We start from the raw sequence: 20,846 nt of genomic DNA on the forward strand, positions 1-20,846 counted from the left end.
CGGCCAAAGAAGAGATGCTCGCCCCCGCTGTATGGCAATCGACAGCATCGCAGTCAACACCAGAGAAATTTCACCGACTTGACGGCCGTGACATAGAGAGCAATCATGTCCGAGCAGACCAGCCGGTCAAAACGCTTCGAGCCAAAGGAGCCCGTGCAGCTCGATCCGCCCAAGGACGATCCGATTTCCGTGGAGGAACTGTCCAAATGCGACGGTGCGTCACAATTCCTGATCCCTGCAACTGATGCCAATTGAGACTTTTGATTTGAGTTATTCTAATTCCTTGCAGGGACTGATCCGAATCGTCCAATTTACGTCGCGATCAAAGGGACCGTGTTCGATGTGACCCGGAATAAGGCGTATGCACCTGGGGGCAATTATCACGGTAAATCTTCGTTCTCCGACAATTCACCAACTGTGATTCAATGCGAGACCTGGCTGCTGACGCTGTTGGTTATCTAGTGTTCGCGGGAAAGGATCCTTCTCGAGCCCTCGCCAAATCCTCACTCAAACCTGAGGATTGCGTCCCGGATTGGTACGATCTAGATGATAAGGAAAAAACGGTCTTGGATGAATGGTTTACGTTCTTCAGTAAGAGGTATAACATTGTTGGTCGCGTGGAGGGGGCGACAAACAGGTGAATGGAACCGAACAGCAGAAATAGGCATTTCAGCAACTTATTGCCCAGAGTCGTGAAACGAATAATGAATGCCCCATGCTTTTGATCTGTTCTTTCTGGTCTATTATTTGGGTATATACATGATATCCAACGTCAATACCTGTTTAATCATGCTTTCCCACTCTTGCGCTTCTTCCGTTGCATGCGTTTGCGAGCAATAATGCGATTCCTTTTGGCGATCTTGTTCTTTTCTTCGTCTGTTGTGGGCTTCTCAATTTTGGCTTTTTTCGATTTTCCTTCGCCCTGGCTCTTGGATGAGCCTCGTTTTCGTTTAGTGCCTCGAGGTGGTTGCTTCTCCTCCTCCTCATCCTCACTTGATACCGATGATTCCCGCTCGTCTTGTTGCTTCTTAGCTTTTTTCATTATGTTTCGCATCTTCTCCTGATGCTCTTTCCGACGCTTGACCACTTGTGCGTTCTCGATAGCAAATTCAACAATGAGCCGTTTCTTCTTCGTCTTGCCGTCCTCCCCCTTGACCTCAACTGCGTGCCCATTGAGCCAGCGCAGACCCATAAGCGCGTGGCGGTGCGTGTAGTACTCAATGAAACCGTAGCCTCTGCTTCGGCCAACGCCACTCTTCTCGCTGATCTTGCTCCCGTCACGCCCCTCGAAAATGATCTTGGCCTGTTTGACAACGCCTTTGCCTTTTTTGCGGCGCCGCAGGTCATCCTCCTTTGTTTCTTCGTAACCGCGCCTCGCTTCTTCCGGGGATAGTGGTTGACGGCGGCCTTTCGCCACGTCCTCTGCGAAACCAGCAATGGCCTTTCGCGCCAGGGCTTTGAGATCCTTTGAGCTGATTTGCCGTGGGATGTTACGCACAGACAGCCGAGTGAGACTCAGGTGTAGAGAAGGGTTGTTTTTAATAAGGGCCTTGCGCTGCTTCAGGCTCTCTTCCCGTAGCTTGATCTCCGAAGGACCAAGCAACTTATAGAGAGGAGAGTTCGAAGGAATGGTACCCTCGTTCAGGAGGAACAAACGGCGCTTGTCCTTCTCCCGGCGCGTGGCTCCTTCTTCTTTGAGTTTCGCGGCTTCGGACTTGCTCACCGCGTGACTGACGATCAGGACTCGGTCATCCATGGTGTAACGCCCTGCCGTGTCGACCGTATCATCCTGCAAGACGGAGTTCTTCGTCTTACCAGCCCACTTTTTGTCTTGTCGTTGCCCCTCAACTGGTTGCTTAGGGGCTTCCTGCACACACAAAGCAGCATCTTCCTGCCTGTGAAAACATACGAAGCCGGTTCCCCTGGGTTTCTCTGTTTCGGGATCGATAACGACTCGTGCGTACCGGACAGGGCCGAATTGCCTGAAATGTTGGTAGAGGGCGTCATCGGTACATGTAAATGGCAAGTTGCGAATGAACACAGTAGATGCAGTTCGATCATCCTCCTCCTCTTCTTCATCATCCTCTTCTTCATCTTCTTCATCATCGTCCTCTTCATCTTCATCTTCACTTTCGCTTTCTCCTTCACCCTCCGAGGCATCGCTGTCAGGCTCCTCTGTATCTTCCTCTCCCTCAGACGCCGACGTCGACGCCTCTTGCTCGTCCACGTTCTCCGACTCCTTGGCCTGATCCTGTTCCATCGCATTCTGTGCATTCTTCACCTTCTCCCAAACACTCTTCTCCACCGCCCAGTCAACCGCCAGCGGTCGCCCATCAACCACTTTTCCGTTCACACCTTCGATCGCCCTCTCTGCATTCTTCCTCCCTCTCAGGACAACGAACCCGAAGCCAGCCTGGTACTTCCCTTTCTTCGGAACAATCGCCTGCTTCACCTTCCCATAACTGCGAAATAGTGCGGCCAATTGGTCCGGTTCTTTGATTGACCACGGCAGATTGCGAATGATCAACTTCGGCGGCTGCTGTCGCTCTTTCTGGAGCGCGCGCTCCGCCTTCAGTTTCTCAGCGGTGGCCGATGGCAAGCTCTTTCCACTAGCTTCGTCAATTTGCCGATGACGAGGTTGTGCGACCTCAACTTTAATCTTCCTGCCCTCAAAACGGGCCCCGTTGAACTCTTCCAATGCGCGTTTGGCATCATCAAGATCGGCAAAGGTAACGAAACCGTAGCCTCGACACTGCTTAGTCTGCGGGTCAAGGACGACCGTTGCATGCTTGATCACGTAGTTCTGAGAAAAGAATTCGGCAAGACTCTCGTTCGTCGCTGTCGGTGGAAGAGATCGCACGAAGAGTTCTCTTCGAATCGGTGGCGCCTCAGAGGGTTCAGCGGTTCCTGCGCGGGATGAATTGGGCTGTGACGCATCCGTGGACGCGGCCTCGTCGGCCTGAAAGCTCCCGCTTTCGGATAAACGCCGTTTCTTGCGAATTTCTGTCATGATTTCTAAAAGCCCGACTGGTTATATTGCATGCATTTCTTCTGTTTCCTACTGGGAAAAAGTTGGCGGCAGAAAAATGGATGGAGGATTCAATGGGAAGGCGGTGAAGATATCAGTCTTGGCTCCGCGCTGCTATCAGCCCAAGCTCCGCGAGCTTCAGACTGGCTACCATTTGGGAGTCTGCCTTTTTTCGTTCTTCGTCCATCTTCCTCTGCTTACCATGCCCTCGTAGCTTGTAGGCCATTTACCGGACGCGCTCAAGCCTACCACGAGTCGTCCTCCTACGATATGAACGCCGGCTCGACCCACGGCTCGACGCAGCCTGCACGCGCTCGTGCTGCCGGCGCGGGTTCGCGTTCGGAGTCAACCAGTACTTCCGCACCAGGGCACTCAGCAACAACCCGCTCCAAAGTGGAACAGCCTACTCCCCAAGCCCTGCCAAACCGTACAGCGCCGTCCGCGATCCTCGTCTCGCCCCGACAAAAAGGAAACCCGGTTCTCAACTTCATCAAGCTCGTGCCATGGGAGTGGGCGACCGACATCCCTGCGGACTATGTCCTCGGCGCGACGATTTGCGCCCTCTTTCTCTCGCTCAAATACCACCGGCTGCATCCAGAATATATCTACTCGCGAATTCGAGGGCTGGCCGGGAAGTATCGGCTGCGGATCATCCTTGTTCTCGTCGACGTGCCGAACCACGAGGACAGTCTACGCGAGCTCTCCAAGACGTCCATCGTCAACAACGTGACACTTATCCTGTCCTGGTCTGCGCCGGAGGCAGCGCACTACCTGGAGCTGTTCAAGTCGTCTGAGAATGCGCAGCCGACAGCCATCCGGACGCAGCAGGCACAGTCGTATCGGGATAGTTTGGTTGACTTTGTCACCGCCCCGCGCAGCATCAACAAATCCGATGCGACGAGTTTGATCTCCACGTTTGGGAGTCTAAGAGCGGCGATCAATGCGCAGCCGGAGGAGATCAGTGCTGTGCCTGGATGGGGTGAGAAGAAGGTCCGACAGTGGTGCGGCGCCGTGAGAGAGGACTTTCGGACGGAAATTGCGAAGAAGCGCACGGTGGGGGAGCAAAGAAAGTCATCGGGTGGCTGCGCACAGCCTCGAGATACTACTGTCCAGGCGTTTGGCGGTGATATTGAAGATAACCAGACTGCAGCGGCCTCAGAGGGCAGTCAAACACAGCAAGAATCGAGGCAGCGGAACAAGCAAGACGAGGAAATGAGCGCGGGAATCATGGAAGCTTTAGCTAAACTTCGAGGACAAGGCGGATGATCCGATGGCAGATCATCGATGGCCAACAACACGTCAGGAGCAGAGGGATCGTGGCTTCCAAGCCGTTTTACGCAGACTCATCCCGGCGCAACGGGGAAAGGATGGCCCGGAATTCAATCGATTACATGATCTCAGTACATTGAGGCTGCCACGCCCTCGAAGTTAAATATTATACCGCCGAGCTCTTTTCGACCACCAATTTGCCCGTCCGAGGTAATCAGGGAGGAGATAGCAGCGACGCCACACATACAGCGTACAACGCTCTAGGTACTCAGCTTCCGCTCTATATCCATTTTATCCGCTGCGTTCACATCCTGTGGCCGGCGCGGCGTTTAGCAAGCAATATCTAACATCAAGTATCTAACGTATCTATCATAAGCCTACGTGCAATATGTACATTCATCGCGGAACCCTTATCCCAAAACCATGGTCAGCTCTACACTATATCACAATAGTACCCACTCTAACCAAAGAACATCAATCCAACCCCCGTAATCATGAAAATCGTAACCCCTTAGACGGATCCCATACTCCTCCCCTCCCAGCTCCTGCCGCACCAGCTCCCTGACCAGCATTTGGGCCCGAATCAGGCTTCGGAGGTTGAATTCCTGGCGGCACGCTATTCCCCGGCGTGGGAAGTGGCCCGCCGAACCGGATGCCCATCTCCGGAGACCACACTCTACTGACAGGTTTCTCGGGTGTAGGCGCGGCAGGGGCGGGGGCGGAGTTGGGGATCGATGTTACGACCTGTGCGGATGCGGGCGCTGGTGGCGCTGTGCTGGGTTCCTTTAGGATTGGTTGCGTTTGGTGGTTCTGCTGGGCGGTTACAGGTGGTGAAGAAGGGGGAGCGGCCGATGACTGGGAGGATAACTTTAGCCCGGCCATGGCCGCTGCGTTTGTGATGTCACTGAATAGCGACCAAGAAATTAGCTCTACGAGCCTTTTGACCAGAAGGGGTCAGCGGTAGACTCACTTTTCCAATGTACTCGCTTCCATCCTTCTCTTGGACACAAACGCTCGGCAGTCGTCCCGGAACCTCCCCACAATCTTAGCCAAGTCATTGTAGAATTTCCGGCCAGTCTCGATGTTGGAGAGAAGTTCCTTGTACTTGTTGTATCCGTTCTCGAGTTCTTGCAAGGCTCGCTCCCGTTCTCTGCTTGATGAATCCCCTCTGCGCACCCGGTTGAAAGCGGAGTTCGCTTCCCGCAGTTGAGCAATGAGATTCTCTTGTTCTTTTCGTTCCTTCTCTAGCATTTCCTTGTCCGTGTCATAGAGCTTCAGGTGGTTGGTGAACAAGTCTTCAAACTGGCTGGCGGAGATGGGCTGCATGGGAAACTCGCGTTCAAGCCGTGCAGTCTCCTTCAAGAGCTCCGGGTCTGCGTTTGCTCTGGTCAGCTTATACTGACTAGGTGGAACAAGGGAAGCATGTTCGAGGCATACTAATATCGTCCGACCGTGCTTTGTCCTTCAACGCTTCGATTCGGCGTTTTCGCCGCTGCTCCATCCGACTCACTTCGTTTAGGCAGCTCCGGAGTCGGCTAGCTTCACGTTCCAACTCCGGTGTCAACGTTGCCCGCCGACTGTTAGGGACATACGATTCCAGGTCACGATTTGTCCCCGTTAGCACACGCAGGATTGCTTCCGAGTCGCCAAGTTTATTGTGGATCAACTCGTCTGTGCTTTCGGCGGACGTGAAATATCCGTTGATTTCCTTTGCGTTGGCGTACAGTTTCTGACCAGCGACTTCAGACGGCTCCCGCGTCCAGCGGTCAGTGCCGTACTTCAGACGCGCCCGATCATCTTCCTCCTTCTCGGCGGATAGAAGGTCGACACCCTCCTTGTAGACGGCCATATCGTTGGCTTTGATCTTTGCAATGTCCGCAAAAGACCGCCGTAGCCGATTCAGACCGTCTTGTTGCCTGATTTCCTCCGCATGAGAGACTAGAGTAGCTGGGATACCAAGGGGTTTCTCTAACGCCTGTAGAGAACCAGGCAGGTTCAAAGATTGCAAAACACTACCCCCTCAACGTCAGTCTCGATCGCCTTTCCTGTAGCGGTTTAACTTACTCTCTTATTCGATCTGTCATTGACTCCAACTCGCCAATGATACTTTCATTAACCAGTCGATCGCGACGGTCAGAGTAGATGCTGGCAGCAACGTGTACTGCATATGGAACCAGCTTAGCCAGCAACGGCGGACCCAATGGCGCATTCTCTCCCAGCATAGCGATAGCGTCAGTTACCTGCGAGGGGGCCTTGGGCGTGACCATCGTGGCGCGGTCCAAAGGCTTCAGTTCTGACTTTGGAGGAACTGGGTGCAGATAAATAATATCGTTGTCCTTCTCTGCTCGTTTCAAGTCCTCCGATACGCGATTCTTTAGCCCATTCAGATCTCCTAAAACAGTACGGTTGATCCATCTTGATTCTTTGAGCGCCTCGTTCACGCACGCAAGGCTATCCCGCAGGCGTGCTACCTCCTCTCCATATTTTCGCTTGTCTAGACAGTCCAGTGACTGCCGATACTGCGCTGCAGCGGCGAAATGATAATGTTTGGCCGTCATATGGTGGATCCAGTCCGTGCTGATCGCGTCGGATTTGACGGCATATTCGCTTGCATCCGCATAATAATCGGATACTTTGGCTGCCAATCGAGCAATTGACGCATCCTTGAGACCATCCTTGACAGCCTTCTGCCAGAAGCACTCCTGCGCCTGCGCTAGCATGAGCTCCTCGAGACTCTGGAGGGTCATCTCGTCCATGTCCTCTGGCGGCGATGCGCGAAGTTCGGGAAGGATATCTTTGCGGAGATGTTGTAGCACACCTGCCGCTTGGCAGAAGTAATTACATGCTTGTTTGAGTCCGTCGGAAGTGGTACGATTCAGCGAGTATGCTAGCTGCGAGTAAAGCGCGGCTAAGTTAAAAAGGACATTGGCGAGCTCGAAGCGGAGATTGTTCTGGGTGACTAAAAAGAGGAACATCAGCATTCTGTCCAAGTTCCTCGCCGACGTTGCCCGTGGGATATGAGTTTGCTCACTTGGTCTTCCTGTATTGAACCCGAAAGCAGGGTACCACACAAAATCAACTCCGACCTTGAGAACGCCACTTATCAGAATTGTAATCCAACTTGACGCAAACAGGTCGTTCCACTCACGTCGACCGGAAACTTCCCACCCAGCCATTTCAGCTGCGCCGCGTAAGTCACCAACCTGCTCACCCCACTGACATGCGGTTCCTGCACGTTAATGGCCTCGGATCGCAAGCGATCTAGGATCATCAGGTCGTCCGCAAACATATCCGGGCGCTGGTCATATTTGGAGGATATGTACTGGGTGATGGCGTCGGAGAGGGACACGGCGTGGGAGCGCCGGAACGGCAGCTGGAGGATGTTGCTGCAGTTCCCCATCAGAAACTGTTCGGCCTGGCAACTTGATTCGAGGAGCACCACTCACGATGACATGGTGTATGTGCGCCTGACGCTGGCTGGTGGGAAGCATGGAGATGTCCCGCGGTTCGACTTTTGTTTGTTGACAGTCTAAAAACAATCCCACCTCTTCGCAACGCCGAAGTCTGAATGGACAAATGACGTCTGGTCACGTGCCTTTATCTGTTATCTTATCAGAGCATGGCTTGTCATGTTTGCATCGTCGCGCCTCGAGGTGAGAGCGTGGATGAGTAGAATCGAATCTTGCAATTGTCTTGTCCCTTCCATGATTGACTGAGGAAGAAACACCGGGGTGTCATGCATCCGTTCTCTTTGGGTATCAAGTCTAATCTACCTACACCTAAATCCCCTTGGCCGGCGGTATCTGAACTCATTCACGTCAAGGGCTATGCTATCACGGCTTCTGGGCCGGTGTACTTTATAGAACATAAAAACCCTCGCCGGGTCTGTCCTCGGACAGTGATGCATCGCAAAGTATTTGCAGAAAATCAATATCGACATGCAAACATTCCCATCCCGCTATCTTCCCAAATGTAGGTAATAGCGAGACCGACGATCAACCTTCTAATGCATTGATCTTCATTTTCGTATATTCGAAGAGACTGAATAGGATCATGTTTTGGAAGCTGGTCCGTAGCAGCGACACGGTCAGCCCTTTGTACATGCTCGACCGTGCGACAGCAACGGTTGCCTCGCCAATTTCCTCGGACCTGCCAAGGAGAATACTCTGGGCGCGGGTCTTGCGGGTATCAAGGGAATATGTCTAGGACATGTCAGTGTGCACGTCGTTCGAACGAGATCCGCGTGGCACCTACCACAAGCCAGGGAACCGTCCCACAGAGTGCTCCAGCGACCATGGGAGGGCCGAATGGCGATTGCGCCGATTTGCCCATCTCTTTGGCAATGATTTGTTTCACTGTTTCGTAGACACCAAAGTACAGCCCGGTGCCAATCATGTCTCGCATGGCGTGTAGATGATATCCTGTATAGAGTCCTCGGAGGCCGTGACGGCTGACGATGCGTCTAAAAGCCTGAATGGTTCCGAGACGGGGCAGTTGCCGAACACGGGGATCCCTAACCGCATCAGGCCGCGCCTGAGAGCGATGAGACATCAAGACTGATGTTTGCACGACATTCTTGGCAAGTTCGAAGGGGCCTGTAGTGTATTAGCACGTGAAATTCTGGCAGGGCCAACCGATACGCACAAGCAAAGGGCGACGCAGCCAATCCGGCGCACATGCCAGCGACAGTGAAAGTTGTGATGGTGGCCAGGGTGGGCACACTGCCCGGTTGATTGTAATAGACCAAGGGGGACACTCCCGTGTACCTCTCGAATTGTTCGGAAATCCGATATTTGACCACCTGATAAGTACTAAAACTGACCACACGGACAAAAGTCACGCTCATAAGAGGTGGAAGGAAACCTATGAAGTCAGTTCGGCGTATTATGCACGACATAGATACTATCCATACCTGCTGTATAGCCACGGAACCCTTCAGTCCGCCATATGTACTTCGCACATTCTCGAATGTTGGTAAAATTGTGACTTGTAAAGTCAGCTTCGTACCAATGGAATTCCGGCGAGCTGAGAACCTACGTCTGCATGCGAGTTTTCAAGTTCTCGAGCGGCGTCTACGCCATTGTTAGTCTCGGTGCTCCCCAATCGAGCTTTACGGTACATACCGCTGCCAACGTGGCGCATATTGTCGAAGTCGCCGAAGCCACTTGAGTCCGGTATTTCTTCAAAAAACGATTTCGCTTTTTAACGTCGAAGACCCATGGGTACGACGACATGGCGGCAGCAGAAGCGCGAGAGGAGGGTGACAAGAAGGGACCGTGACCGGAGTTGTCGCTCATAATCACGTCGGGAAGTCTGGCATTGGGATAGAAACCGCGCAATCACCAGGCCTCCAAGAGGACTGAACAAAACCAGAGCTGTCTCTGATCGATTCGTGACTGGGCTGGGGAACCCGATGGAACGCAAAGCGGTCTCTCAGTGTCTGAGATGACCGTTTGGCGTCCCACAGATTTCCATGAACCGGAATGCGACACCAGAGCGCAGTCTGAGCAGCAGGAATTCCTCCCAAACCAGAGCTGGCTCAGAAGATGCGGATCGACGGAGATATTGTTGCGGCAAACTAAGTTCACTCCAATGGCCGAACGGAACCGCGGTCGATGCGAAATCGGCTCAATTGTCGACAACCGAGCAGCTCACTGGACCGGTAGCGGACAGAAAACCAGGAGATAATAAATCGAGAAAGGCGAGAAGTGAACTCGGTCACACTGGCGTCAGACAATGAGCATTGCGCTGCTCTGGCGTTTTTGCGATGCGAAAAACCCGAAATTTCGGATCGGCGAAATGCACCTCCACTTCGCAGAAGCTCTACCGAACTTCGGACCTCACCGTCAACGTCTGGGCAAGATGGTAGGTATACCACTTTCTTCTCAAGAATTGTGAATTGACACCCCAGATGTGAGTGTCAGAGTAAAAAGGTGCCAAGGCGAAACCCCATATCCAGTGGTCGGGGGAGGGGTATCGCAAGCAGGCCGCACGACGTGAAAAAGACGCGACGACGAAGCGCATGTGAGTCCACAGTTCCCTGTTGCGGTTTAGCGGCTACTTGTTTGGGACAGGACCACCATGGATCGACTGCTGAGAGGAAACCAGGATCATCTAAGATTCAAGCTGCAAGCTCAGAAAAGGACAGAAGCGGAGGGGCGGAGTCGAGAGAGTGACCTCATGCTCATGGTCGAGATGGGGCGAAGTCGGCAAATGATCGCGTTGAGCTTGTTCCAACCCTAGCTCTCTGGAGCCGATCGGCTTTCGAGGATTTGTTACCCCTCCGGCAGCTTCTAATATGCCATAGGGCTGTCGCTACTATCTTCCTGGCTAGCCTCGATGCACATACTAAGACAGTTGGCCAATCATCCTTTCTGACCCCGGAGCTTCGGGCATGATTCTACACCCAGACGGGAAAATCGTCGTCTGCTCAATCTCGCCGAACTTTATCATGACAAGCCTGTTTTGTAGATCGAGCTGGAGGCGAAAGTGATGACTAAACCACGGCCATATGTTGGATTTCTAAGCAGATTCCAGCCCGTAAAGGCCGTAAAGTTGTGTATGATCGAAGTTCTGGTACTTCTGTCGGGAGTAGAGATGTAACCTGATAGATCAAATGGAATCTTGAATGAGTTTAAAATGAATCTGTGTGTGGCTTGGTCGGATCCATTAACTCTGGAATCTGGATACGACGCCAATCCCAGCCCCAGGTATCGCTATGCCAGTTATTTACAAACACGAGAGAATCGTCCTCAGATTGAGTTCACACATTTCAAGGCTAGCTAAAGCGAAACGACAGGGAGCGATTTCCCCTCCACTGACGTAGGGCCTTTCTGTCACATGATCAGAAAGATATGCTGACATAATCAGACGTCTCCACTCGATCCTCAACCACTTCAATTCATGACTTCAACCAAATTTTTTTTTTCCTCTCATCAACTTATCTACATCACAGGTCTCCAACATACCCTTGTTGATGGTATCAAGCACTGCTATTCCATCTACAAATTTTAGTTTGAGACCGAGATCGAGCCAATGCTTGTTCTAATCCCGACGACACCCGCTATTTCTCATGCGGTGGCCGGGTTCGCTTATAGCATACATACTGAAGATCCCTTGCTCTTCAGTTTTTCTTATTGCAAGGCTTAACGAGGGCTAGAGATGAGAGAGCCCTCTGTGGCCGACATCTATCAAACAATTGCCAGGTCAACGCATGATCAAATCAATGACTAACCGGTTACAGCGCTACTAACGGTAAAATTCCACAGCAGGAACAGAACAGATTGGTTCATCGTGAGCAGCAGAGCAGATTGATTGAAGGCATTTTCGAAGACTCGTCTGTCCTGTCCATGACGGCACGAGGTCAAAATCGTGCCGAGAGAGAATTTCAGATATGTTCTCCTTTGTGTTGCGCCGGCCGCGATATCTTCGGATACCAGAACGCGGCTGGCGTGTCAATTGGGGGAGAGACATACGAGCAAGCGGCCAGGTACCTGTGTGCTTTAATCCTGGTTTTAAGTGTATATTCGCAGAAGTACTAGTAGTAGATCACAAAGTAATTGGAATGTATGTAGATGAGTTCAAGCTCAGAGTGCGCGAGGCATTTTTTTTTTGTGGAATGTATGGAGTACTCCGCACTCAATAGGAGGAAAGGGACCCCAGATAAGATTTCAACTCCCTGCAGATTGGTAATTATCGATGCAGAATCGCCCTGGCATGCGCAATGCACCTGCACTCCATACAAAATCCATCGACGCAAAACTCCTGCCCATTCCTAATGTCCGAACGGAAATCTTCCAACGATTTCTCGCAGCATCCAATAAGAGACCGATTGCCCATTAATCTTCGTTTCAGATCGCGAGTCCTCTCGTGCATCTCTCTGCCTCTATGACTAGTCCTGACATATATCCGCAGCCTGGAGGTGTTCCCTTGCACGAACCGATGATCATCTTATGTAGATCCTCGAAAACCGCCACCTCGCATATTCGATAAATATGCGACGGAATAAGGAGCGTGCAACAGAGGGAATGATAAGAGATGGAGGGACCGAGCCTGATATAAAATTGCTCCCCAGACCTCTCTGTTCATCCTGCTTCCTATCAAGCCACTCCTTCGTCTGTCGATCTCTAAATCCAAGGCAAAGATTTCGCGCATTTGCCTAGTGGCTCCTTTTATTCCTCCGCTTCAAAGACTGTAGTTCGGCCAACACCGACCTAGTCTCTCCTTGATCTTGAAGAGAGAAGCGAACAATGGCCCGCTTCAGTTGCGTGCTGAACCTTGTCACCGCGCTGGCCCTTCTGGCCATGACCGCCCATGCTCGCCCCATGCCCGCGGACGATGGCGTGGCCGCATTTCCGGGTCTCGACACCTCAGTCCTTCAGAACAATCCTCTCCTATCCAAGGAGGAAAAGGCTACCGAAAAGAAAAACAATGGGCTTGATAGCGTGAATAATGCCCAAACGTTGGCGGAGAAAGTCGTTGCTGGAGCTCCGGTAGGGCCCTTGCAGTTCATTTTAGGTTTCCTGTTCCAGTGTCCCAGACACTGACAGATGTTCAAGGCCGCGCTGCCCTCATCGTCATCTAGCGCAATCCCTGGCGTCCAAGCGCCGTCTGCAGATACGAAGGATTCTTCATCGGGTTCGACAACGAAGTCGAACTCAGACCCCTCTGCAGAGCTGAGTAACTCACTCTCAGGTCTGTCCAACGTTGTTAACGGAGTGTTGAGTGGTATTATGCAGTAGCGGCGGGAATCCGCTAGCAAGAGGTCCAGGTACAAAGATGTTGGAGCGGATGCTGGTGAGAATTGTCGGAAAGTCGGACATCGCGTTACCGTTTGGCAGTCTGGAGTTTGCAAGCCTAGAAATTCAACGTATTCTCGATGAAGTCGCATTTACGCAATATCCTGAATTCTTTGCATGGTTGTCTTCCATCTTGGTGGCGTCGACTTGGCTGTCTCCGGCTGTTTGACAGCCAATGATCCTGCAAGTTGAGCCGGTAATATATCCGGCCCAAACCTACGTAGCATCAGGTCAACAAAAGTCCAAAGGCTCTCGCCTTGCCATGCGGCGACATGGACCGCGAATTCGATAACACGATCCATCACACGCTGCCTTTGGACAGCGGGAACACCGCCGGGCTGATTGAGGAGGTAGAACAGAAACGCCCATCCGGATACATCCGCCGGATGAGCCAAGCACCAGCTAAGCATCCGTTGAATCAAGACATCCTCAACATTTCCGTTACAGCCACGCGCCACGACCTCCGCGTGCAATTGACGCATGTAGCTGAAAGCGTAGTAATTACTCGGATGCAGTTCGGCCGCCCGAAGCGCGACATTGAACTCATCTACCAGCATCTTGCCATGATCCGCAGCAGATTCGAGCTGCATCTTCACCACCCACAGACGATGCTGCCATAATGTTGGGGATTTTGTATGTCGATGTAGCGGCGAGCATACGTAGGTCGTCAATAAACTCATCTCCCGTTGCAGAAGAGCGGAGATGGGACCACTGTTCAGACCATCCCGCTCGACCAATGCTCGGATCCGCCGCTTCCGCCAGTTACATGCGGTGGTAAATTCGCAATCGAAGAGGAGGATGACCTCGCTGGCAACGCTGTCACGGGGGTCATGTTCGATGGTTTCAATCAACTGCGGATCACTCATACAATGGTATCTCTCAAAGTATATTTTTCTGGCGGTCAGAAATGCCCGCGCAAGAGCCTTCTTGCTGATCCCAACAGCGCGACCATCACGAAGCAAATTACCGCCCAAGCCGGGGGGGAGAACCTCTATCTCCAGAACTTCATCGGAATTTCTTGTAAGCAGGATCTGCGCTAGACATTCGTAGGGATCTTCGTTGTCTTCGATAACATTGGACAGTGCGTTCGGAACGGTCATAGCGAGGTGTGTTGGCGCTGAGGAAGTTCGCTCGGAGGGAATGGGCAGATCTGATTGAGTGGAGTGTTGTGCGTTGTCCGTCCGGTCTAGACGTCATCGTCATTTCTCAATCCCCGGAATTTCTTTTTGAATTTTAGCTTCAAGCATTTCTCACCACCTAACTTTTGCCAATTGCTTTTCTTTCCTTGTCGCGCAATCAACTCGTCGCCCATGCGCCAGAAATCTGGGAGTTGAAGTTCAAGTCAGGTCGGCCAAGCAACGTTCGTTATCCTGAGCTGCTTCTCTCTCTTCACCGTCTCGTCTTTTGTGTGCCACGCGACACCTTCACGACATTTTGGATTGTCCTCGGTCAACGGGCCTTCAGACGCCATGATTTCCATCATAGTCATTGTATTCCTGGTGAATCTGGCCATCTACCTGATCAACACGGTCGGCGCAAACACAATAGACACGCTGGTACGAGGATGCGATTCGCACCTCAATGAAGAATCACACATTGCTAACAGCGACGTTTCTGTGTCCTGCTAAACAGCTATGGATTCTCTACCTTCGCCTTCCTACGTCGCTCTCGAAAGATGCTCGCAAACAACGCGAACTGAAGCGTGAAGTCATTCGACTCCGCACTGAAATGGACTCGACCAGCTCGCAAGACGAGTTTGCGAAATGGGCGAAACTCCGCCGTCGGCATGACAAGACCCTCGAAGAATTCGAGGCTTTGAGTGCGTGCATTCTTTTTTCTACCGACGCTACTTCGATCCTCTGATCTAACCCGGGGAAAATGGAAACAGACCGCGCGATCGGTGCGAAAAGGACTTCCTTCAATTGGACCATCCGTACCACGCGTTGGCTCAGCACAACGGGATTCAAGATTCTCCTGCAAATGTACTACGCGAAGACTCCCATGTTTGACCTGCCGCAGGGTTGGTTCCCGTATCCCGTCGAATTCGTGCTCTCTTTGCCACGTGCACCGTTGGGCACAGTGAGCATCCATGTTTGGGGATTCGCATGTGGAAAAGTCATTTCGCTAGTTGGAGATGCGATGGTTAATGCTGGTAATAAGGGCCAGAAGACTCTAAAGAAGACACAGGGTGCTGCAACAGAGAAAAAGGAGCTCTAGCCGTCCTCATCCTGGGACGGTTTCAAATAGAAATAATAGATTCAAGCTTTTCTACGACATAACTTAAACCTATCCCGTTGATGTTCATCAGATATTACAATCGAGTCTTCACTGGATCCAGGCATAAAGCTCAGGATCCTCTGTGCTTGACTCTATGATTGTTATATCATCATATGAACGTGGGTAAAATGAAAGTAGAGAGTCCGGCCCCTTCGACAGGGCATCTGCAGTGAGCTCGCGATGAGAGACTCACTACCGCTTTCCATAAGCTACAGACTCGTAAAAGAGAAAAAAAGATATAGAACTCCTCGCCTCAAGAATGAGCCCCATTGAGTTACCCTATCTCCAGCTATAACCGGAAAGTTACAGCCGAAGATGCACAGGCAATCGCATCACTATCGAACCGCGACGAAGAGCAACCCTTATTGGATATTCTCCAACGCCTTCCCCTCTATAGCCCAACCACGCCATTGTTTCCGTCCGGCACGAACGTCGCGTAGAGGACTAAAGAAGGCAAAAAAGGCCCAGGGCGTAAGCCGCTATCAAACTGCTTTTATGGCGGCGCGTTTCCGCAGTGCCTGCCAATGTTGATGCCATGCGCCCGGAGGGCAAACATGGTGCAGGTTGTCCGGGGACTTTCTCCCAAAGCTTCCGTAGGTGAAGAGGTACCGGGTGGTACACTCTTGTGTGTGAGCTTTGAATGCGATTCTTTGAGCGAGGAGTTGGAGAAAGAAAGAAATTTTGGCCGTTCCGGAGAATTTTTTTGCCCTCCGAGTTGAGAGTTTGCACTGTTTGCCTCCCTAAGCCAGTTACTAATCGTCCAAATTTGGTTAGTATAATGATCACTTACTGGAAATGGTTAGACTATTTACGAGCACTTCTGTCGATGCTGAACGGCACTTGGACAGAAGCAACCTTGCCGTTGACAAGGATGGCTGCCCGGTTTTGGTTTGCTTTGTAATTTATAGAGTACGAGTATTTCTCCGCACTAGACCAGGGTCTGCCTGCGATGTGTCACATACCTTTTATCGTGCATGTGTGGGTGTACCCGAACGGAAGACAAATTGGAAACTACTCTGCAATGATGGCACGAAGTTGGAGATTGTCAGTGTACAGGAACATACGAATAACCTGTGATACTTGAATGCCCTGAATCATCCCAGCAGCACCAGGAAAGGTCCATCACAACATTATCAGGTCTTGAATTCCTTATGAAGCCATCGATCCAAACATATTATGCGCAAAAATATCATTCATCCGAAAAATATCCGTAAAGACATGACTCCCTCTATCCGAAATCTATGAACATAGTCCCAAAGCAATGCACCCAAAAGCAAACCACCATGGTATCTTAAAAGACCAACACAAAAAAGATGAACCCAAAGTATGTACCCTCTCAATCACCACCAATCACCCTGATCATGCATCGCCTCAGCAACCTTGATAAAGCCAGCAATGTTGCTGCCCGCCAGAAGACTCGGCAGAGCACCTTCAGGCGTCTTGACGTATTCCTTCGCCGTCTTCAGGCCCAAGTTGAAGCAATTCTCCATGATCTGATGCAATCGCTGGTCCACCTTCTCGCTGGTCCAGGACTCCCGCGAGGAGTTCTGTGCCATTTCCAGACCAGAAACGGCAACACCGCCGAGGTTCGCCGCCTTACCCGGGGCGTACCAGACGAAATTAGCCGTATTGGTCTCGCGATGGGACTCGAAAACGTCGATCGCCTCCTGCGTCGAACCCATATTAGAGCCTTCGGCCACATATCGCGTACCAGCCGCGATCAGGGCCCGCGCGTCATCACCGGAAACCTCATTCTGAGTGGCGCACGGCAGAGCGACGTCGACCTTTGGAAGGTGGGTCCATGGACGAGCATTCTCAATGTACTTGTACTTGGTGGCGTAAGGCTCCTTGTTCGCCAGGATGCTGATCTGCTGGCGCTCCACCTTCAGAGCCGCAATCTCCTCAATTTCCTGAGGAGTGAACCCTTCGCCGTCAACGTCACGCACGACAAGGGCGCCCTTGCTGTCCGACATCGAGATCACTTTCCCGCCGAGTTGGATCGTCTTCAACGCGGCATACTGCGCGACATTGCCGGAGCCAGAGATGGCAACGCGCTTCCCGGCAATGGTCTCCTTACCATTGGTGGCGTATTCAATCATCTTCTGCACGTACTGTTTACTCGCTTGTCAGAAATGACCAGTCCCGGGTCAATCCGTGGATACTCACGTAAATGAGGCCGTAGCCGGTGGCTTCCGGTCGAATCAAGCTGCCACCCCAGCTGTTGCCCTTGCCAGTGAGAACACCCTCCCACTGGTTGCGGATCTTCTTATACTGGCCAAAGAGGTATCCAATCTCGCGCCCAGAGACACCAATATCTCCAGCGGGGACGTCGGTGTCTGGGCCAATGTGCCGTGCCAGTTCCGTCATGAACGCGACACAGAATTTACGAATCTCATTGTCGGATTTGCCCTTGGGATCGAAATCGGCGCCTCCCTTGCCGCCGCCGAGGTTCACTAGGACGCAATCGTCAGCTTGCCGCATCCGGTTGTATTTTAACATTGGAACTTACATCCTGTCAAGGCATTCTTGAAGATCTGCTCAAAGCCCAGGAATTTGAGGATGGAGAGGTTGACTGCCGTCCCGTCAGTTGGATCTGTAAATCGTCTTTGCAATTGAAGTCTAGTAACGTACCAGACGGGTGGAATCGCAGACCACCCTTGTAAGGACCCAGCGCGGAGTTGAACTGCACACGGTAGCCCCGGTTCACTTGCAACTGCGTCGGAATCAGCACGGGTCGGGTCCGATAGTTTGCTCGTTCTCGGCAATTTACCTCGCCCTTGTCATCTTCCCAAACTACACGGAACTGAACAACTCGTTCCGGAATCGCGGCAATCCGCAGAGCTTTGCGGTACTGAGGATACTTCTGGAAAAGAGTCGAGTTCTCAAGGGTGACGGCGAGCTCTATTGATTTGGTCTTAGCTTGAAACGGGGGCTGCGTGAACAAAATCGGCGGTACCTTTGTAGGCCTGCTCGAACTCGGGCTCGGAGGGAAGGACAGCCATGATATTCAACGACAGAAGAAATTGGCGTGTGAGAGAGAAGTAGACAACGCTGGAGGCTCAAGCAGAAGGCTCAACAGACACAATATATGAAAGACTCCCGGGCTACACGGATGCGACAGTTCACAGAATCGTACAACACTACACAAGGAGAAGGAAAAGAAAATCCCTCCGCAAGGAAGAATGACCGCAATAAATATGTGCTGGAGCGGTGGATATCCCCAGCCCGACGGCCGGAGGCCTCCACGGCGTGGGAGAGCCTTAAAGCAGCAGGCGCGGTTGTTTTTATATTTCAGCATGTCAAACAATCTGCTAAGAGATTATCAACTTTGCTGATAACCGGACACGGATCATTATTTCTCCGCCGGGCACTGGAGTTGACTGGAGTTGGGGGTTACAAACGGCCGAAACCATCAAGTAAAAAAATATGTAACGTTCGGGTGAAGCTCACCGTAGCTCGCGGTTTTTCCCGATGGCCCATATTCTGGCGCTTCCCGAAAAATCTCGGGATTCCGAGATCGGCGTTGCCCCTGGCCACCTTGAATTGCCCTGCTTACTCTACATCCGGAAAGCCCGGATAGCAGAAGAACAGAAGGAGTGTGAAAAATGGACTGTTCTGTAGGACTGGAAACATGATCAATTTGATATCAAGATCAGATCTGGGGATCTCCCAGGGAAGATTCCGTTTGAATGCGCTAGTCTACAAAGGGAATAGCGTGCATGTACCCTACGATCTTCCCGCCTCTGAGTTCAAGCCACCGCCCACAGAGCAATGAATGATAGGAAATCTGCCCTGGAATGGAAGCCCTACACGTGATTATGGAGCATCCACTGGATCCCAGTCTTGTGTCCATTGTCCATCAGCAACGGCAAGAGAAAAATAGGATTGGTTCAATTTCTTACCAGTCACAAGGTATTCGTCCAATGCGTCCATTGCCTTCATATCCTCGTCCGAGATCTCAGCCCCGTCAACCTGCGCATTGGAGATGATCCGGTCCCTGTTGACGCTCTTGGGCAGCGGCACGTATCCATGCTGCAAACTCCACCGCACGAGCAACTGCGCCGGCGTATACCCATATTTCTCTGCCAATGATACGATTGTGGGGTGGCGCATACGATAGCCGCGAACCAGTGGCGCGTAGGCTTCGACGACGATGCCGTTCTCCTGACAAAATTGTGTGATCTCGGTTCGCGTGTTGAACGGGTGTACTTCGATCTGATTGACGACCGGGCGGATACGAGGGTTCGTGGACAGCAACTCCTGTAAATGTTTGACACCGTAGTTGCTCACGCCCGCCGCGCGGATTTCGTTGTCGGCAACCGCATCTTCGATCGCGCGCCAACATTCTAGCCGCTTGGCCCGTCCACCATACGGAGCGTGAATCAAGAAGAGATCGATATAACCCAAGCCCGAGGCTCGGATCGATTCTTTGATCGACCGTCGAGTGGCATCGTAGCTAATGTTCGAAGCGAGTTTCGATGTGAAGAATATATCTTCCCGTTTTACGCCATTGGGCTTACTCTTCTCGGCTTCGAGGAACCGCAAGATGGAACGGCCGACTTCTCGCTCATTATGGTACATCTGGGCGCTGTCGAATCTTCATGTCCATTGACATCGATCAGCAAGGACTCATTGCATTATCTGCCGTTCGGATATTGAGATTTACCCTCGATAACCAGCCTACAAATTGTTGGCTCAATTCTTCGCACTTCACAGAACGGTCGACTCACCTCCAAGGCGTACTTTACAGCATTCTCGGTCTCTTTTCCCGAGGTGAGATAGACACCCAAATGAATCCGTGGCATTAACACTCCATTGGAAAGCTGTTAACAACGGAAAGCTGTCAACCCTCATGTTTTCGTTATTGAACCACAGCCTGCTGCAAAACTCACTTGGATTGTGGAGGAGAGCGAATACGCTGTCTTCGATGCGGACATTGTAGTAGTTGGTTAAACCATATACAAGAGTAATATAGTACGAGAAGGATTAGTACAGCTTGACAGGTGCGCTTAAACTGACGATCCTAACCGTGGAGGTTATTGATAATAATGCTCTCATTGGAGTATTTTACAGGGCAATTCATTATCCATGCCACAGTCTCGGCGGGATGTCCGGTTCCTCACATTTCATTTTGAGCTGTGCGTAATTCCCAGTCTCCCACAGAACCTAAAGTAACCTATGACGCAAGTGGGGTTCCAAATTCCCAAGCAATTCAAGCCATCCAGATACATAGTGCCTCTGGCAGTGAAATTGGTTCAATCCGGATTATACCAAACCATTGCACTAAATTTCCAGAATGAACGTTCATTTTCCGATTCTTCGACTGTGCAGGGCGTCTGTAGTGCCATACACTACAGAACTTCAAGACTGTAGGGCCACGCCGCCAACGGTCAACGTGCCAGGGTCAAGCCAACGAGAGCAGCTGGCCTAAGCGGTGGCGGTGCAGATCAATCAGCCACAGCTCAAGTTACTGC

General features: G+C 51.7%; 11 protein-coding genes across 11 annotated transcripts; 5 read left to right on the forward strand and 6 right to left on the reverse strand.

Annotated features, from left to right (window-relative positions):
• Positions 1 to 105: 105 nt before the first annotated feature.
• On the forward strand, positions 106 to 641 carry VTN49DRAFT_2972 (uncharacterized protein; the record flags this gene model as incomplete). The annotated part of the gene is made up of 3 exons (XM_069410756.1): positions 106 to 214; positions 290 to 385; positions 463 to 641. The coding sequence occupies 3 exons, from the start codon at positions 106 to 108 to the stop codon at positions 639 to 641; spliced, it is 384 nt and encodes a 127-aa protein (XP_069269530.1).
• A 146-nt stretch (positions 642 to 787) lies between these two features.
• VTN49DRAFT_2973 (uncharacterized protein) lies at positions 788 to 3,010 on the reverse strand (the record flags this gene model as incomplete). Its single annotated transcript, XM_069410757.1, has 1 exon — positions 788 to 3,010. The coding sequence occupies one exon, from the start codon at positions 3,008 to 3,010 to the stop codon at positions 788 to 790; it is 2,223 nt and encodes a 740-aa protein (XP_069269531.1).
• A 288-nt stretch (positions 3,011 to 3,298) lies between these two features.
• Positions 3,299 to 4,294, forward strand: VTN49DRAFT_2974 (uncharacterized protein; the record flags this gene model as incomplete). Its single annotated transcript, XM_069410758.1, has 1 exon — positions 3,299 to 4,294. The coding sequence occupies one exon, from the start codon at positions 3,299 to 3,301 to the stop codon at positions 4,292 to 4,294; it is 996 nt and encodes a 331-aa protein (XP_069269532.1).
• Positions 4,295 to 4,789: 495 nt separating this feature from the next.
• VTN49DRAFT_2975 (uncharacterized protein) lies at positions 4,790 to 7,751 on the reverse strand (the record flags this gene model as incomplete). Its single annotated transcript, XM_069410759.1, has 7 exons — positions 4,790 to 5,201; positions 5,268 to 5,670; positions 5,735 to 6,309; positions 6,362 to 7,256; positions 7,329 to 7,383; positions 7,446 to 7,683; positions 7,744 to 7,751. 7 exons carry the CDS (start codon positions 7,749 to 7,751, stop codon positions 4,790 to 4,792), a joined length of 2,586 nt encoding a protein of 861 aa, XP_069269533.1.
• A 541-nt stretch (positions 7,752 to 8,292) lies between these two features.
• VTN49DRAFT_2976 (uncharacterized protein) lies at positions 8,293 to 9,594 on the reverse strand (the record flags this gene model as incomplete). The annotated part of the gene is made up of 6 exons (XM_069410760.1): positions 8,293 to 8,499; positions 8,552 to 8,892; positions 8,942 to 9,160; positions 9,210 to 9,283; positions 9,335 to 9,369; positions 9,421 to 9,594. The coding sequence occupies 6 exons, from the start codon at positions 9,592 to 9,594 to the stop codon at positions 8,293 to 8,295; spliced, it is 1,050 nt and encodes a 349-aa protein (XP_069269534.1).
• A 439-nt stretch (positions 9,595 to 10,033) lies between these two features.
• VTN49DRAFT_2977 (uncharacterized protein) lies at positions 10,034 to 10,540 on the forward strand (the record flags this gene model as incomplete). The annotated part of the gene is made up of 3 exons (XM_069410761.1): positions 10,034 to 10,162; positions 10,257 to 10,321; positions 10,372 to 10,540. The coding sequence occupies 3 exons, from the start codon at positions 10,034 to 10,036 to the stop codon at positions 10,538 to 10,540; spliced, it is 363 nt and encodes a 120-aa protein (XP_069269535.1).
• A 2,006-nt stretch (positions 10,541 to 12,546) lies between these two features.
• On the forward strand, positions 12,547 to 13,038 carry VTN49DRAFT_2978 (uncharacterized protein; the record flags this gene model as incomplete). The annotated part of the gene is made up of 2 exons (XM_069410762.1): positions 12,547 to 12,789; positions 12,856 to 13,038. 2 exons carry the CDS (start codon positions 12,547 to 12,549, stop codon positions 13,036 to 13,038), a joined length of 426 nt encoding a protein of 141 aa, XP_069269536.1.
• A 149-nt stretch (positions 13,039 to 13,187) lies between these two features.
• On the reverse strand, positions 13,188 to 14,195 carry VTN49DRAFT_2979 (uncharacterized protein; the record flags this gene model as incomplete). The annotated part of the gene is made up of 1 exon (XM_069410763.1): positions 13,188 to 14,195. One exon carries the CDS (start codon positions 14,193 to 14,195, stop codon positions 13,188 to 13,190), a length of 1,008 nt encoding a protein of 335 aa, XP_069269537.1.
• A 369-nt stretch (positions 14,196 to 14,564) lies between these two features.
• Positions 14,565 to 15,312, forward strand: VTN49DRAFT_2980 (uncharacterized protein; the record flags this gene model as incomplete). The annotated part of the gene is made up of 3 exons (XM_069410765.1): positions 14,565 to 14,651; positions 14,728 to 14,914; positions 14,984 to 15,312. 3 exons carry the CDS (start codon positions 14,565 to 14,567, stop codon positions 15,310 to 15,312), a joined length of 603 nt encoding a protein of 200 aa, XP_069269538.1.
• Positions 15,313 to 16,712: 1,400 nt separating this feature from the next.
• On the reverse strand, positions 16,713 to 18,374 carry VTN49DRAFT_2981 (uncharacterized protein; the record flags this gene model as incomplete). The annotated part of the gene is made up of 6 exons (XM_069410766.1): positions 16,713 to 17,483; positions 17,539 to 17,825; positions 17,882 to 17,944; positions 18,004 to 18,085; positions 18,143 to 18,273; positions 18,329 to 18,374. 6 exons carry the CDS (start codon positions 18,372 to 18,374, stop codon positions 16,713 to 16,715), a joined length of 1,380 nt encoding a protein of 459 aa, XP_069269539.1.
• An 814-nt stretch (positions 18,375 to 19,188) lies between these two features.
• VTN49DRAFT_2982 (uncharacterized protein) lies at positions 19,189 to 20,309 on the reverse strand (the record flags this gene model as incomplete). The annotated part of the gene is made up of 5 exons (XM_069410767.1): positions 19,189 to 19,214; positions 19,275 to 19,969; positions 20,039 to 20,052; positions 20,103 to 20,195; positions 20,265 to 20,309. The coding sequence occupies 5 exons, from the start codon at positions 20,307 to 20,309 to the stop codon at positions 19,189 to 19,191; spliced, it is 873 nt and encodes a 290-aa protein (XP_069269540.1).
• Positions 20,310 to 20,846: the final 537 nt, after the last annotated feature.

Source organism: Thermomyces lanuginosus (assembly GCF_041956635.1).
Source record: "Thermomyces lanuginosus strain ATCC 200065 unplaced genomic scaffold VTN49scaffold_27, whole genome shotgun sequence".
Taxonomy (NCBI): Eukaryota; Fungi; Ascomycota; class Eurotiomycetes; order Eurotiales; family Trichocomaceae; genus Thermomyces; species Thermomyces lanuginosus.